Consider the following 17,555-nt stretch of genomic DNA (forward strand, 5'->3'; position numbering starts at 1 on the left):
GGGCCATGCCTGGTTTGGGCCCAGGGCCTCCACCTAGAGCCATGTGGTGAAGGTCCAAGCGACAAGAGCTGTAGAGGGCTACCTGGGGGGCTGGGAATGATGAGAGGTCCCATTGTCCCAATTCTTAGTTAAAGGAAAGGAAGAAGGGGCCATAGCAAAGCTCTATAAATAGTGACAGCTTTCCCAAGCTGGTGACCAGCCTGGTCTGCCCTCCCAAAAGCAGTGCCGATGGCTAGTAGGAACTTCTGGTCAGCACAGACCCCTGTTCTTCTGGCTTCTAGAAGGCTGAGGGGGTCACCATACCCACAGCTCTCTGTGCCCCCAGGTCCCCTTATGTCTAGCACCTCACATAGATATGGAAAAAGAGCAGAGAATATGTGAGCCACCAGGGGTCAGCACTTGGCAGTTCGAACTAACCCAGATTCAATCATAGCACACTGATGCACGTTAAGGTTCACCTTGGCCCCTAACGGTCTACTTGATGTGACCCACATGGTTTGGGGTTGCCAGGCTGCCCTTGTCCGTTGTTTACACCACTTGGTGACAAGGGAGTCCCACATGGTATGAGTGAGACCCAGCCCTCCCACAAGTATACTCTGCTTAGACTCCCCATTGGTGCCCTGAAGACACTGAAAACCAAGTCACCTTTTCAAAAGTAGCTGTAAAGCTGGGCACAAGCCTGTAATCCCAACACTCAGGAGGCCGAGGCAGGAGGATCACCACAAATTCAAGGCCAGCCGGGGCTACGTGGTGAGTTCAAGGCCAGCCTGAATTATATAGCAAGGTCTTGTCTGTAAAAAATAAAGCAAAACAAAACAAAACAAAAGTGTAGCTGTCACACAACACTTCAAAGAACTAATGGTATCAAATTGGGCCCTGTCTTCCAAATTCCTCCAAGGATTAGTTCCCAGCAGGGCTTCTAGGGTGCAGTCTTCCCCCCCACACTCACATCCCATGGCAGGGAGCTCACCCTTCCCCAGACACCCTCTACCTTGCCCAGCCCCACCCTGCCTTGTCCCACGTGCTAGTCCTGGCCTGGCCACAGCAGGAACAAAGCCACACCCACCAGGGAGGCCTCCCATATCAGCAAGTGCCCTGCTGTCTTGGGCCAGGCTTGGGTAGCAGAGGTGCAGGAGCTGGCCCCAGACTCACTGGCCCTCCCCTTCCTGCCTGCCCTTCTTCCGGGGCACCCAGGCACTCTATTGTGGGGGTTATGTTGACAGATGGGTGGACACAGCCTCCCTCCTGGGCAGGCAACTGTGGTCAGAGGCCCCTACCCAGCAGGAAACCGCAGTAGTGAAGAGAAGAAAAGGCAGGGGAGGGGATGGGAAGGGAGGGGCGGAGAGGGGAGGGGCAGAACAGAGAGGAGAGGAGAGGAGAGGAGAGCAGAGGAGAGGAGTCCACCATGAGGCCTGGGAGTCGGGTCAGGGCTGCCAAGTGCCAGATGCTGGCCACCAGCTTCTTTGTCATGGTAACAAGCAGGATGGACAGGAGGGTGGGGGTAGGGGGTCATCCCTCCACATGCACACAGCATGTGCCCTGCAGACTTGGCCCAGGGTCCCTGGCTGTGGGTCCGGCAGGCTGTGTACATCTGGGCAAAGTGCCTACCAGCAGTGTCCACCCTTCTGAGCAGCAATTCAGGGCTTTGAGAAGCCTGGGTTGGGCCTGGGTCCTTGAATGGAGGTGATCCAGGGTGGAGAGGAGGTAGACAGGGAAGGGGTGCTAGCTGCCTGGGCTCCAGTGCTCTTAGGTCTTTTCCTGCCATAGAGGACACTCCCACTGTGCTGGGGAAGGTCCGGGGCTGCAGGGTGCTTCAGGCAGATTGATGCAAGGTTCTGAGTCCCTGAGGGAACTGGCTCTGTGTGTAGACCTGCGTGTTAGTATCTGTGTGTGTCTATGTTATGTGTGTGGGAGGGAGGTATCTGGGGCAAAGACTTCATTGAGAACATCCCTCAGAAATACCCAGAACTTCCTGCAGCTGGCCTGCTTCTTGAGACCAGGACCCTGGAGTGGGCCTGATTTGGGCTCTGGGAGCCCAAATGCTGCCATTGGTGCGGGGAGGGGACTCTGTGGCGGTGCTCACAGTCTGGCTGCCCCACCCACAGCTGCTGGGCTTCTCCGTGGCCACCATGGAAGTTCTCAATTACTTCGGAGAACACTTTGCCATCATCAGCCAGGTGTCCTTGGAGAGGAACCCGTATGATGCCGTGCACCACTGGGGTAAGTGTGGTCAGGGCTGTGCAGACCAGAGGTGGATGGAGCAGGTGTGGACTGGGCGTGAGGTCCCAGATACTGGGCTCTAGGTGACCAGAGGAGCTGGCTGGGAAGAACCAGGGGCTCCAGGCAGGGAAAGACAGCCCTGGCATCCTGCCTCCACTGAACACAGCTTGGGGTCTGGACCGTGGCTGGTGTTCCGGCCCTAGGCTGGCGATGCCCTGGGAGCATGGGACAGCACGGTTGTTCCAGTCACATCAGATCCAAGATTCTCGCTTTCAGAATTTGGCTGTGACAAGGGCTGTCTGAACCAGGGCCTGTGGGGCTCAGCAGTGAAATACACAATGTTCAGAGGGCAGAGAATGCCAAGAAAAGGCCAGAGCCTGCCTAGAGGCCCCTCCCAGAGAGTAAGGAAAGCGGCTTTAATCTCAGGCACGAGCAGCCCAGGAAGGTGGCTGCCCTGTAGGCAAGAGTAGAAGAAACTAAGTGTGGGCCTGGTGAACCCAGCCCCCAGTCTCCTGTCTCCCAAAGCTCTGAGCCTCCCCAGTGCAGGAAGCCTGAGGCCTGGGCCTGGTCTGATAAGGCCACAGCTCCACAAGCCACCTGTTATGAGGGCATGAGGATGCGGCTTAAAAATAATCCCTAGGCAGGGAGGGCAGCATGAAAAGTGGTGGGGAGTGGGGGAAGCAGGCCCACTTTGCACTTGGTTCCACCCGCCTTCCCTTGGGAAGAAAGAGCTTGTTGGGCAATGGGAGGAACATCCCCGTTGGAAGGGGAAAGGAGGCCCACTCAGAGCTGCCCCGTAAGTGCAGCACCCATGACACCCAAGATGGAGCTCAGGTGCAGGCTGTGTGCATCAGGCCTCCCGGCACCCCCGACCCGCCTCCTCTCTCTCTTCCTACGCAGCTTTCTATGTGGGGATTAGCCTGGCAGGTCTGCTGATCCTGGGGGCCTCCCTGAGCACCACAGCCGCCGTGAAGGAGGCTCAGGGCCTCATGGCTGGGGTGAGTTCTTTCAAATCCTTGCCCCTCCACCCCGCTAGTTCCCTCCACCTGGCACAGCTGTGACCTCCCTACCGAGCCGTTCAGGCCCTCCACTTCACTCCATCTTCCTTATACCTGTTAAGGATCTTACCAGAGCCCTGAAAGGCAGAGTTGGCCTTCTCAGGCCTGGGAACCACCCCTAAACACACTGGGAACACCCAATTCAATTACCCAACAGTCTCTGGGGACATGGTTTGGGTGAGGTTCACTTCCCTTTGGGAGGAGACCAAGGAGGGTCGGGGAAGCAGCCTCTTTGGAGCCCTCCAACCCTGATCCCCTTTCCAACTACTGAAGGGCTCTCCTATACCCCAGGATTTCATAGTCCTGAGACCTCAACGCCATAGCAATGGCTCTGTGAAGCTTGCTACAATATCTCTCCCTCTATATGGGCCTCTAGCTTGGTCTCCACCGGCCTCATTGGTCACCCCACACTCCACCTTCCAGCCTCGCCTCCCCTTGGCCACCCTTCTTGCCCCTGCCCCACTGGGCCCTCTCCTTTCACCTGAGTCGGGGCAGCTCCTCTTGGTTATCTGGGCTCCCACATTCCCCGGCAGATCATTGCTCCTGTATACTGACCTACCCCAGCATGCTCTGCGAGAGTGGTTCATGAGGTCAGAGACCCTAGGGAGCCTGTCCTGAGAGCTTTACTTCCTGGGTGAGACTAAAACCTAGGCCTATACGGTCTGGAATTTGGGCTGAGAGAAAGACCCCAGTGAGAGGGTGACAGGGCTGGTGGACTGTGCCCTTACCCTCTAAGGGTGTGTGCTCTGTGGAAGGACGCTCCGGCCAAAACAGGGCTGAAAGCCTGCTAGACCTAGGGTCTGGACCTGTTCCGCACGTAGGCTGCAGCATGAGCCACCAGGGGGCACTAGAGAGCTGGGCTAGAGCCGACGGGACAGAAGGCAGAAGACCACACCAGACCTGTGCAGCTCAGCCATGCCAGACCTTCCCCAGGCCTGTGCTCAGCATTTGATCTGTGGGCAAGTACATCAGGGAGCACCTGAGATTTCAGTTCTGCCTCTCTAGCCAGATTCAGGGTTTAGGTGACCATTACGTAGGTTCACTTGTAGGAAAAGCCTGGAATCCCCCAGCCAAATGCACAGGGTAGGCTCCTAAGGCTGGCTACTCTAAGCCCTTATGGGCTCCTAACACCCTCCTGAGTCCCTGCACTCAGCCATAGTCACCATAGGGACACTGGGAGATCACCCAGACACATGCTCCACTGAGCTGCATGTGTGTGCCTGTGTGCCTGTGCCTGTGTGTGTGTGTGTGTGTGTGTGCACTACCTTTGTTGCTTGCCTTCATGTGCCCTAACTGTAGCTCAAGTGTGGCTGTCTCCATGTTGCATCTGGCATGTCTGCGTGTGTAAGCACATGTGAAGGGGACTGGAGCGTGGGGAGGAGGGAGTGGAATTTTTTTTTTCCATCTTGCCTGGTGCCCAGCTGTCCTCTTCCTGCCCCTGCCTGCCCCCGCCTCCTACGGCTCAGCACAGGAAATGACAGTGAGAGCTGGCCCAGGACAGCCAAGCTGGCCGTAGCAGCCCAAGGAAGCTGATTCCAATTGTCTATGGATTTATTTCCTTATGTTCATTTAAGATGAGGAAAAGAAAAGGCCCGTGGTTTCCTGGCCCCTTACAGCAGTCTCTGTCTGCACTGTGGAGGCCTTGGCAAGGCTGAGTGGGCCTGTCCACTACCCAAAACCTTCACTGGGGGTGGGGGTGGATGCTTTCTCCTAAGGAATGAAATGGTTTCTGGAAAATACTGGTTTTTCTGAGCTGGCTCATGGCCTTGAGCCTGGGAGGCAAAACTGAGTGAGTGATGGTTTCCAGATGGGGATCATGGCCTGGGGGTGGGGTGGGGGGGCGAGGTAGAGGAGGAAAAGCGAAGAGGAGGAAGGAGGGGAGAAAGAAAAGAGAGGAAAAGGAGGGGAGGAGGAGGGGCAGGAGGAAGAGGGGAACAGGATGAAAGGAAAGAGAGAAGGAAGATGGGAAGGAGAGAAAGAATAAAAGAAAAGAGAGGAGGGCTGGGAGGAAGGAGCAAGCAGGTCCAGGGCTAGCCCCCAAACAGGGCCTTTCAGACTCCGGGGCAAACTACAAGGACTGTGGGGAGGAGTCTCTTCTGCAGAACTGTGCTGTTTGGGGTTGGTGGGGTGGTGTCAGCTCTTTCTGTGGGTCCCTCTACATCCACAGATGTCTCCAGCCACCTGTCCTCCATTCCCTTGAGTGAGACTTTTGGCTTAAAAGCCTGGCCATAGCCACCAGGCTACGGACAGTCCTAATAGCACACGTCAACACAGTGGTGATACTGAGGGGTGGGAAGAGGGCTGATGCTGAAGGCTAGACAGTCACAGGAGGGGTACCACGCACCCAGTGGGCCTGTACAGGCAGTGCCTGGGTCCATGATCTGGAACCCCAGGAGATGGGAAAAACCCAGATCCTAGGCAACCAGATGGGCAGGAGGAGGGTACCCAAGATTCTTAGATGGGATGGCCCTCTGAAACTGTCCACAAAAGCATGGGGGCATGTGATAAGGTGCATTTTCAAAACAAGAGTCTGTAATGTCCATCAGGGACTGTGATACTGTGCTTGATGTCCTCAAGAGCCAGAAAAAAGGATAAGAAGAATTCCCAGAAAGGGCCAGAAGGGATGGGAAAGAGGCCAGCCACGCAAGGTCTCCTTGCCACCTCAGGTCTCCCCTCTACAGTAGGGAGCGGGGCTGAAATCCATACTTCACCCAAATCCCACTGGGAGTGTGGCCTTCCTTGTGCACTGCCCACCCACCCATAGAACACTTACCTAGTGTCTCCCTCCATCCCCAGGGCTTCCTGTGCTTTGTCCTCGTGTTCTGTGCCCTACTGCAGGTGGCCTATTGGCGGTTTCGCAACCCCACCCAGGTGAGTGCCAGGGTCTCCAGCAAGGAGCAAAGGCTGAGGAGGTCCCTCTGGTGTGTGCGTGTGCATGGTGGAGGGAGCGCAAGACGAGGGCAGGGCAGGCAGTGCAGAGGCTGGGGTCCTCTCCTGGGCAGCTCCCTGGGGAGGGGCGGGAAACACAGCTGCGGCCCCCTCTTTTCTCTGAGGCCCTTTCAGCCTACCCTCTCCACTGGAAGATTCTCCTGGGAGCTCAGGGAGGCAATGAGGAGGGAAAAGGAAGGCCCTGCTTGGGAGAGACTGGAAGGGTAGAGGGTTCTAGAAAACATGCAAAGTGAAACTACCATCCTGACTCAAACCTGGAAAGTGCGGCTCTGCCTCATTCATGAGATGGCGTCCTTCCTGCCTAAGCATTGACTTGCCCGGACCTAGGGCTGGCACGGTGACTTTCAGAGGAAGAGTCCTAGGGTTTCTTGCTCAAAGGCCAGTGGGTTGGAGAGGAGGGAAGTTCTCCCTGATTCCCCGCCGTGGAGACACTAGTGACAGAACTCAGGCACCAGCCTACCCTTCTGAGAGCCCAGACTAGGACAAAGGTCAGGGCAGCCCTGAAAACCTCAGGACCAGTAGAAAAGCCCAGCTGGTACCAGGAGCCTGTAACCTCCATATATTAAGAGTCCAGTTGCCTGGGCATCACCCCCAAACACAGCAGTGGTCACACAAGACACAGGCTCCAGACGGTGGCTGGGCAGATAACTGGCTAGCCTGTCCTGCGAAGTCAAGGTGTGTGACTTCATGCTGACAGTGACCACATTGGCAGGCCTTGAGAAGCTGTGCCACTCCCACGGTGTGCAGATGGAGGGACTCAGGCCTTTTCAGGTCACCTTGACAGTGCCAAGATGAGAGGGGGCTGCAGGATCTTTGCCCAGCGTGGCGGCCTCTTCTCCCCTCTCTGCCCAAGGATCTCCCCAAAGTGCTACTCCACCCCCCACACCAAGGCTGAAAGGGAAAATGGCTTTTCCTCCAGCCCAGAAGGATCTGGCAACGGGGTCCAGCCCTCAGCCTCCGTGGTTTGGGGGAGGGGTGTTCAGCAGTCTCTCTAGGAACGAGGCAGGCCAGGCCAGCATTTTGGCGTCACATTTCCTGTCCACTGAGGGGTGGTCCAGTGGGTTGGAGGTCTGGGTCACCGCCTGGGTGGCCTCTGTCAAGACGGTTGCCAGGTACCCCAGGGCCTGCTGGGGCCTAGGCAGCCCATGCTCCCAATCTCTGAAGCTGTGTGTTTATACACTGAGTCTGGGACTCATCGTTCTGGAGGGAAGGGGGCCGTGCAGGGGCCACAGGACAGAACCCAGCTGGGGCCTGCTCACTGGGAAGGGGAGGGTACGAAATGTGGATGGCTCCCGCCGGGACTCCTCTCCAGCCTGCTTCAGCCCCGCACTCCATCCCCACATTATCAAATGTCCTCATCCTGCATATGCCCCATCATGGCCCTCAGAACAGTTCTCCAGGCCTCCTGTGACCCCAGGTGGGTGGTGGCTTCTTTCTAGGCTCCATGGTTGTTTTGGGGGGTGAGTGGGGATAAATACCGTCCTCTTCTGTGGGTTTTAGTTTCTAGCATAGTCCATGTGTGGATGTCTAGGCCTTTCGGGCAGAGGGATGGCGTGAGTGAAAGAGCTCTGCCTTTGAAGTCATAGGTCTGCAGGACACCCTTGGTTAGTTCCCTGGGCTTCACTTTCCTTGTCTGTGAAAGGCACGTCAGGAGTCTTGTGCAAGGGGCAGCTACTAGGTGGACATGAACCAGTGGGCAAAGGATTAGTAAGACTTGCATTCGATATCCCTTCCCGCTCTCTGCACCTCTGATACACTCACTGCCACCAGACTAGGTGGGTCTTCCATAATATAATATTAGTTCAGAGCTGTCCTGGGTTTAGATGACTTTGTATTTGGCACCAGGGTACAGTCCTGAGCAGGAGGCTTCCATCCTGTGTCCACTCAGCCAAGGGGCTGGACAGAGCCAAAAGGGTTTCAGCCCTGGGCCTATTTACAACCTCCAGTGGCAGCCCCTCAAGAGGGAAAAGGAGAAACTCTACAATCTGGTAAAGCTGAGGTGGTAGCAGAGGGTGGCAGCCAGGCCAATTCAGCCCATGCATTTTCCTCATGCACCTCACCAGGGACCCTCAGATATACAGAAACAAGGGATCCAGATGAGTTATCTGAGCCACTATACAGATGGGAGGCCTGAGGATAAGGGAAGAGAGGCCTCATCCATCCTGGAAGACACAGACTCCAACCCAGGGTGGAGTAGGGAGCTCCTCACCCAGCCCCCAAGAGCCTCCACTCACAGGCTTCACTGGCTGCCACTTCCTGGGATGCTGGGGCCTTGGCAGGAGCCCCAGTGCTGGCCAGGGCGGTGATGCAGACCAGGCTGCCGTGAGATGAATACAGAGTGTGAGGGCTATTAATTACACTCTCACTGCGGCCTGAGGGCCATTTGCTGCAGTTCCCCTGCCATTCCCAGGCGAGACTTCAAGTCTGCATCAGGGAGAATGGATTGCTTTGCCTGTTTAATAATTCATGCCAGGATAAGCGCAGGGAGTGAGGGGCAGCCTCGGATCAGGCATATCCTTGAGGCCCTAGGCTAATCATCAGACCACCTGTAGCTCCTCATGAGGTCCTTCCCCAGGCCCCAGGACTGATCTGTGCCACTCTGAACCAGCACTATGGGTGGGGGGTGGCAGAGTGACCAAGCCATGGCAGGCATCAGGAATGACCTGAGCTTGGGGACAAGTCCTGGGGATGCCCTGGACACCATTCTGCAGCTGCCTGGAAAGCACACTGTCTGATGAACTAGAGTTCTGCACCAAGAGACCTCCCTAGATCTGTGGTTCCAAATTCTTCCAGGGAATGACCTACAAATAACTAGCAGTTGAATCTTGGAACCCTGGCACTGGCTAGGAAGGAGGCCACTAGCCCATGCCCTTTTCTTATGAGAAGCATGGTCCTCAGTCTCCAACAGAGCTCTTTGAACTCTATAACAGGGACAAAGTTTGATTTGAAATACCATCCAAGTGCTGGGCCCTGCAGGGAGAGCCCAGTTTGGCCACACAGGGTCCCCAAGGACAGGCTGTTGTCTCTGAGACAGGATCCTGCATCCTCAGTCGTGGAGAGCCACTTGGCAGCCAGGCCAAGCAAGCACCTCAGCCTCTAGAGCTGACATTGTCCCTACTGTCCTACAGGGATAAGGAGAGCTGGTGCAGTGCTCAGGAGAATGTTGGTCCTCTCTGGGACATGGCAGGGACCATCAGGGAAAACAAAGTTGTCGCAGTCAAGGATGGGGGACCTGCACTGCTCACCCCAAGCCAGCTTTACGAGGGCCCAGCCCTCCCAAGAAGACAGAGTGGCCCAGTGGGACTCAGTTCCCCTTTCACACTCAAGGAAGCTGCAGCAGGGAGAGGCCATCTGCCTGGGCTGGCAAGTAGCTGAGGCCAGCCTGGCACCTGTCCTCAGGGGGCAGGGGAAGACAGAGGTGGCTGAGTTAGGGATGACTCATGGGGATGTCTGACTTCAGCCATCAATGGAGAGAGATTCATCAGTGTCAGGAGCATCATTTGGCACAGGAGAGTTATATGGCTCCCACTGGGGTTTCCAGGCTGGTGTAGGGCTGGCCTAGAGTCTCTCAGTCCTGCAGAGGGTCCAGGCCCCAACACAGTGAGGACCCTAGGGCAGCTTCTCCCTTTCTGGAGGACAGGCATGAGTGTCCAGAGCAGACCCAGGTCCTCCATTCATGTCCAACTCTTTGGGGCAGCCTGAGAACCCCTCAGTGCCTCACAGATGACTGCATTGTACAGTGGGGAGAGTAAACTCAGGGTCTCTGAGGCAGGAGGGAGGCATTGAGGGCCTGTCCTGGGCCAGTAGACCAGCTACCTGTGGAGCACTCAGGGACACTTTCCTGGAGGAGGCAAGTGTCTCTGAAGGACTCTCTTGGTGAGGAAAGTCCATTTTGGTGGGCAGAGTGAACAGAGGCAAGGAGATTGTGCTTGGGAGGGTAAAGACTGCCAAGTCTAAGCTTGTTGAGTATACAGAGAACACAACCCTGCCACACACCTCCTCATTCTGCCCTTACGTGGCCTCTTCCACTGGAACTGACTCCAGGTACCCGTGGCTTCCCTAGCCAAAGACCTTATATGAAGCCCAGCTGCCCAGGATCTTTCTGGGGAAAGCCCTACAAACAACTTTGGGGATCTGAGGTCCCAGACACAAGCCTTTCTGAGACTTCTCACCAAGCCCCATTGCCCCTATCCAGATCGATGGTAGCAAGGTGGACACTTCCCCCGCTGGCCCCCTTCTTACCCCACAAGATCATTTCTAAGAGTTGGCAACCCAGCTCAACCTCTGCTTCAGGATCCCCATGGATCAGGAAGGCCATGTGGACGGCATGGTTGGGGCAGAGGCACCACAAACAAAGTTCAGGAACTACTCTGTCCACCTGCCCAGGGTGTTGAGTGCTGCCCTGGGGAGCTCCCCCTGCTGGAGAAGGGGCTGCTGGGACATGAGGATCTACCCTTTGCTCAGGAGCTCTGTCATGTGATGGGAGCCGCACATAGTTTCCCCCATACTCGGGGCCTCCTCATAATGCTCTGGTGCAGGTGGAGGATGCCATGTTGGACACCTATGATCTTGTGTATGACCAAGCAGTGAGGAGCCCTTCCAGCATTCGGTTGCAGGAGCTGGCTGCCATCCAGGACACAGTAAGTTGCAGAAAAAAGGATGGGGTGGTCAGCCTCATTGCAGTCTGGAGAATGGATTCCAATGCCCCACCCCCCAGAGTCAGCCATCTCAGACCGGGTGCTGAGAGAAAGGATCTTAGGATACAGGCCACGGCTGTCCCTTTAAGGGGTGGGAGTAGGGAGCAAGGAATGCCTGCCTGTGGAGAACTCTGCTGGGAATAGGGCTGGCTGCTGAATGTTTGGGACCAGTGCAAATAGACCTGTGGGACCTTAAAAAAAAAAAAGGCTATTAAGAATTTCAAGACAGTGAGAGCAGCATTACAAAAAAAGAGATCTTTCCATCCTCCTTACACAGGCCCCATTGTAAGAGGATTGCCAGCCCCAAGTCCCAAGCAAGGTCACACCAGAAGTCAGGCTACTCTCCTGGAGGGCTAGGCTGCTGTTGGCGGTGGCAGAATCAGCTTTGATACCCCAAGGGGGCCCAGTTCAGCAGGACCTACCTAGTTCATTTATCTTCCCGGTGCCTCATTTTTCCCCATCTGTCCTGCTCCCTTCTAATGACCCTCTGTGTCTGTCTTGTAGTTTCTGTGCTGTGGGAAGAGATCTCCTTTTGGAATTCTGGAGCGCTCTGAAGCTGACCTGTGTCAGGGTGAGGAGGCAGCAAGAGAGGTGAGGAGGGGAGGGGAGGAGGGGACCAGGACAAAGCCAGGCAAGGGCCCTGGGGATAAGCCTGAGATCCAGGGACATCCTGTACCCCTTGGCCTCCCCACCAAGAGACCTGCTACAGAAGGGCTCAGGGAAGACAGGAAGGCTTCTCTTGTGCAGCCCATGGTGTCCAGCAGACATGGATACAAGATGCATGCTCCACTCACTCCCCCAGCCAGAGAGCTACCCTCAGAAACTTCTAGAAGCTCACAGACAGGTTCTCAGTGCCAAGAACCCTGAGAGCACGGTGGTCAGCTCTGTCTGGGGAGAAGGGACAGGTGTCCCAAGGAGCCCCAGAAGGAGCAGAATAGCACTCCACAGGAGCGGTGGGGCTGGCGGGGAAGGCTTTGGCCCATCCTCTCAAAGCCTGGACCTGGACTCATCCTCCCTCTGGTCTCTGCTGCTGCTGCCCAGCCCCCTCCTGCACCTCCCCCATGTCCTGGAAACAAACCCGCCCTATCTCATGGCTTGAGGTGCCTGGCAACCCTCCAAGAAACAGAGGAGGATGGGGATGGCTGGAGGCCCAGCGGGGGAGGGAGCCACAGCACCCACTCCAAGGACCAGAGGGGCGGAGTGTTAGGGAGCCCAGTCCCTGCAGGGCCAGTTCTGGGTCCTAACTGCAAAACCAGGGCTGGGTCTGCCCCATATATCCCAGAGGAGCAGGGAGGCATGACCAGGCTGTAAAGGTCCCTGGAGGGAAAGCCAGCACAGGCTGGCAGCCATGGGACAAGAGGACAATTTGTCCATAGAAGAGCAGAGTGACTCCCTGGATGTCCATATGGCCCAGCCCTTCCTCAGCCTCCAAGAAATGCCAACAACCTGCCCCAAAACTAAATGATACCATCTTAAGGCTCAGAGACAAGCTGTTACCTCCCTCTTTCTGCCATACCCTGGGGTGGCATTGGAGGTCCAGATGGAACCAGGACCTTGAGACATATAGGGGGCACTTTGCCTTTCCTCCACTGTTCCCCTGCCCTCCTCCTTAGCCAGTACCCTCTGGGCACTGAAGTGTTGGTTGGCCTTAGCCTTGACCTTGGTCTGGCCCAATGCAGGAGCTTCAGGCATCGGGCAAACTGGGAGGAAGCACCAGCCTGACCCCAGGGCAGTGGCCCCTTGATCCCTGCAGAGGCTAGCTCCATGCCCTTTGGTCTCACCTTTCCATGACACTGTATCCCAGAGCTCTCTGGGCTCTGCAGCTCCTCAGAAGCCACTTGCCTCTGGAAGGGAGGGGCCACAAGGTGGTGACATGCATAATGCCCTCTGCCTAGGACTGCCTGCAGAGCATCCAGAGCTTCCTGAGAACCCACCAAAACATCATCTCTATGCTAAGCAGTGCTGGCCTGGCTCTCACGGTACCCTAAACCCTTCCTCACTTCCCCTGCCCGCTCCCCCTTTGCCCACTGCCCCCTCACCCCCAACCTAATGGAAGGTCAGGTGGGACAGCCCTTAGGCTACAGCCCCAAGCCAGGACCTCTGGTCTAGGGCATCGCCAGGGTTCTCTCAGCCTGTGGAACAGGGAAGAGCCAGCTACTGACCCAGGGAGGTGGCCCAGGGTGACAGTGTCTGTCTCACTCCTTTCCCAAAGCAGCTAGGCCCTTCCCAACTCCAAAAAGTCCAGAAACTTCCCAGGATGGAGTGAGACTCCAACCCTGGAGTTGCTGCTGATGGTTGAGGCTCTCTGGCCTCCTCCCTCCCTAGGTATATTCCATGCTGCTCAGCTCTTTTCTCTGGTTTGCCATCCTCTCCGGCTACAACTTGGACCGCAAAGGCACATACACGGTGACCCCACGGTAGGCCCCCAGCCCCATCCATCCAAGTCTCCCCAGAGGTCTACAGCCCCACAGTGCCCTGCGTGTGCACCTCAGTTGCTGAGGTATCTCCTCTGCCCAGGAGGCAATTCCCTTGGGCCAAGGAATACCTTGGAATATCTGGCCACAAGGAGGGAACAGACCAGCATATATTCCACTCTACTGGCTGTAGTTCCTGCTTAGGCCTGCCATTATGCCTGCCATCCCCAGTGACACCAGCATAGAGAGAGGAAGGCTTGGGTCCCAAACTGTAGCTCAGGCCAGGGTCCTCAATTTTGGGGAATGCTAGAGTTCCCTGTGTGCAGGGCAGGAAGGACCCAGAAGCAGAAGCCAAGAAGAACCTCCTGCTCCCATGGCTCACAGGCCAATCACTTCGCCCACCCCTGGCTGCCTGGGCCCTCCCTCCCCTGGCATCCTGCCTTCCCTCTGTATTTAGAAACAGCCTCACCATCCCCTCCAGAACATTCTGTGATAGACTTGCAGTCCCTTCTAGAACATTCTACAGTTGCCTCACAGTCTGTTCTAGAAAGTTCTGTAATAGCTTCATGGTCAGCTCTAAAATGTACTACAATAGCTCACAGTCTATTCTAGAACATTATACAGCAACCTCCCAGATCCCTCTAGAACATTCTGAGATAGCCTTGTAAGCTCCTCCAGAGAATTGCTTTTGCTTTGTTTTGGTTTTGGTACTGAGGATAGAACTCAGGTCTTTGCGCTTGTGACCCTCCAGAGAATTGTTTGACAGCTTTGCAGTCACATTTAGAGTGTTCTGGAACCCATTCACCATCTTCCCTAGAACATCCTAGAAGAGCCTTAACAAACCCTCTGCTTCTCAGAGCCCGTGGCTGCCAGCCTCAGGAACCCAGTCTCTTCAGACATTCCCAGGGAGAGGCCTATACCTCGACACTCCTCTGAAGCAGAGACTGTTGCTGTCCATTAGGACCCCAGAGGACACTTTGCTGGTCCTCATCAGCCCTGGGAGACTGATGCTGTGTTCCAGCCACCTATCTACCCACAGAGGTGAAGACACCTACCAGGCAGTGGACCTCGAGAGACTTAAGGGAGTTGTCCTCCACATGGAGGGGCCCAGGAAGGGGAAAAGACTCACCAGACACATGGGCTCCCTGTAGAGTAGATGTCAGCCTGTGTGGAACGGGATGGGGTGAGGGAGATAGGCTGAAGAGCAGGTCAGCACTGGTTAGGATGCTGGCTGATTACTGTCACCATCTGATGTCCCCACACTTGCTCTCTTTTTTGTGACAAATAGCACACACGTGGTGTCTTAGAGCCGCACCCATTCACCGTTAGTCTCTGGGTCAGAGTCCAGGTGGGTTGGGCAGTTTCTCCACTCATGAGAATCCAGTTTCTTGGAGTTGCAAGCCTACTGTCACATATTATGTGCTGGCTGCCAGCAAGGGTCTCTTTCTGCTCCTTGAAGTCACCCCATTCCTCCCTGTGTCCCCTCCACCTTCAGACCAAAGGGGGTAGGCTGAAGTGTCTCTGTGGGAGGTTCAGGTTCTCTGATTTCTGCCAGCTGGAAGAGCTCTCTTCTTGTAAGACCCCAAGAAAAGTTCAGACCCAGTCAAATAACCTCCTATCTGAAGGAGAATCTTTTCTTTTAAATCGTGGTACTATAAACATAACTGAACATTTACCATCATAACCCATTTTTAATTGCACAGGTCAGGGGCATTAAGCACATTCACACTATTGTACAGCGGCCACCACTGTCCATCTCTAGAACTTTCTCTTTTCCCTCAAATCCTACAACTCTCCCTAGAGGCTCTCCTATGAGTGGAATCCTACAGGATTTGTCCTTCTGTAACTGGCTCATTTTACTCAGCATTAAGTTCTCCAGAGTCATTCAAATTGTAACAAGGTCAGAAATTCTGAAAGAGAAATCTTATCATATTTACAATGGTCTCACAGTCACTTGTTCCAAGAGTTTAGAGCAGGGATTTAGAAATCCTGTCTCCTACAATATTCTCCCTGGACAGTCAAACCACCTCAATAATGAGCTGTCTCATCTCTGAATGTTTGCACAATTTCCTCAAACTCCTAAAAGCTGAGGACACCATGGTGGCCCAGCCTAGGCTGATGCCCCAAGGCAGTTGACAAGAGCTTCCATAGAGTAAGATGGACCCTGCTTCCACCAGACCAACCAGGGGGTGGAGGTAGGGGTTTCCAAACTAAGAACTCGCCTATGATGGGCTGCCACAAAGTGACAAAGGCCCACTACACCACCCTTGCTTTGCTGACACACACACATCTCCTTTCCCCTACCCCCAAACTTCCCAAAGAAAGCTCTCACCTCCTATAATGCCACCCCCCCCCCCGCCAAAAATGGACAGAACTTGTCCCCAAAGGATGATGTCCTGAGCCCCAGTGATGGATGTTCCTCCTCCGGTCGTCTCACTATACTACAAACTATGGAATGAATGTTAAAGAAGCACCAGCAACACATCTCACATGTGGAAAGAGATAGAAGAAAAGGAAGTGGGATAAAGTCTGTAAAATTTATACAACACAACACAAAGAGAAATTCCCACAGATGTTGGCTAGGCAGAACGCTCATCTCTGTGGCTGTCACCATGACATAGCTGTGTTCATGACCTTCCTCCTCCACATGGACTCCATGTTCCCCAACTCTGCCTTCCACCAAAGCTTATCACCAATTGGGTGGGGGTGAGGACAGACCCTGGGGCCACCTAAGCACCCCCATGTTGAGCAGCAGCCTCCCTATGTCCTCTTGTTAGGGTCACCTCACCATCACCAAGGGCCCTGTATGTTCTCTTAACTCAGCGGTGAAGGAGCCCAGAATGGTCATGTGCACCCTTAACTTCCAACACCATATGATAATTTTGTTCTCTAATAGAAACATTTCTTTGTTGGCTACTAAGCGCTCCAACCCAGGAGAGCAGCATCTATCAGGGCCAAGAAGCAAAATTTTTAAGAATGGCTCATGAGCTATAATCATAAGGATTGCCGCCCCTAATTTCATCCTTCAGGCCCCCATCCTGTGGGTTCTGGTTTGAGGAACGGCACCACTCCCCTGGCTATGGCTAAGGCTATATATTGGTAGAAAACCCCTCAATCTTGTGGCAGTTTCTCACACTGTGGTGCTAAGTGATACCTGACAAACCAGCCCAGCTTCCCACAGGGTGGCCTCCTTTGAGTTACAGGATAAATATCAACCCCAGTGAAATCCACAACACCTCCTCCTGGTCTTATGTCCGCAAGTGTCGAGCCAATTCCTGGACCAGAGACGATGTGTGGTGCTGTGATTTCTGTGTCCCCCAGGGCTTCATGTGCTGGAGTTTAACCCCCATTGTGAGGGATTATGAGGGTGGAAACTTAATCTGATGTGAGAGGTGAGGCCTTTGGGAGGTGATTAGGATTAGAGAAGGTCACTGGGGTAGAGCCCCACGGTTGGACTCTGGCGGCTTTATGAGAACAGGGAGAGAGACCATACAGATGCTCTTGTCCTGTCTCTCCCCATGCAATGCCCTGCACAGCCTCAGAACTCTCCCACCAAGGAGGCCATAATAGATGTGGCCCCTGGTCCTTGTACCTGCAGAATAAACCTCTTTACAGAAGTATCTTGCTTCAAGTATTTCATTATAGTTACGGACCATGGGCTAATATAGGAAACTGGTACTTAGAGTAGGGCCATTACTATACCATACCTAGAAATGTGAAAGTGACTTTGGAACTGGATGGCTGGCAGAAGAAGGAAGGATTTGGGGGGCCAGCCTGGAGTGCTACATGTAGTCACTATGGGCATTCTGAGGAGAGCTCAGAGGAAAAAGCTAGTTGGCTTAGAGACTAACTGAGGAGAAATATGGTGGTAGAAATGGGGCAGTCAAGATTTCAAATGGAAATGAGGACTCTGTTGGAAATTGGACTAAAGGCTGCTCCTGATACTTTGTGGCAAAGACCTTAGGTGCATTGCGTCCATGCCCTGAGACTTGGCAGAAGGCTGAGTTTAAAAATGGTGGACTAAAATGGGCACGGTGGTGCACGCCTGTAATCCCAGCACTCAGGAGGCTGAGGCAGGGGGATTGCTCAGAGCTCAAGGCCAGCATGAATTACACAGTGAGACCCTGTCTCAAAGAGAGAGAGGGAGAGGGAGAGGGAGAAGAATGACGGACTAAACCAGTTTGGGCAGTGTACTCCTATAATCCCAGCACTCAAGA

General features: G+C 54.7%; 1 protein-coding gene across 2 annotated transcripts in view; it reads left to right on the forward strand.

Moving 5' to 3' along the window:
- Window positions 1–1,405: 1,405 nt before the first annotated feature.
- Window positions 1,406–17,555, forward strand: part of Tspan32 (tetraspanin 32) — a 28,741-nt gene continuing 12,591 nt past the window's right edge. The window contains exons 1-9 of one of the 2 annotated variants that reach the window (XM_010635656.2): window positions 1,406–1,471; window positions 2,106–2,220; window positions 3,121–3,218; window positions 6,075–6,149; window positions 10,766–10,867; window positions 11,429–11,515; window positions 12,820–12,903; window positions 13,250–13,341; window positions 14,196–14,363. In XM_010635656.2, coding sequence (XP_010633958.1) covers window positions 1,406–1,471; window positions 2,106–2,220; window positions 3,121–3,218; window positions 6,075–6,149; window positions 10,766–10,867; window positions 11,429–11,515; window positions 12,820–12,903; window positions 13,250–13,341; window positions 14,196–14,274 — 798 coding nt within the window. In that variant the 3' untranslated portion in view covers window positions 14,275–14,363. Of the gene's footprint in view, window positions 1,472–2,105; window positions 2,221–3,120; window positions 3,219–6,074; window positions 6,150–10,765; window positions 10,868–11,428; window positions 11,516–12,819; window positions 12,904–13,249; window positions 13,342–14,195; window positions 14,364–17,555 lie in introns of those variants that run through there. The other variant, XM_033756760.1, reaches the window with a different exon arrangement.

Source organism: Fukomys damarensis, unplaced genomic scaffold (assembly GCF_012274545.1).
Source record: "Fukomys damarensis isolate Sample0158 unplaced genomic scaffold, DMR_v1.0_HiC HiC_scaffold_27, whole genome shotgun sequence".
In the NCBI taxonomy this organism is placed as follows: Eukaryota; Metazoa; Chordata; class Mammalia; order Rodentia; family Bathyergidae; genus Fukomys; species Fukomys damarensis.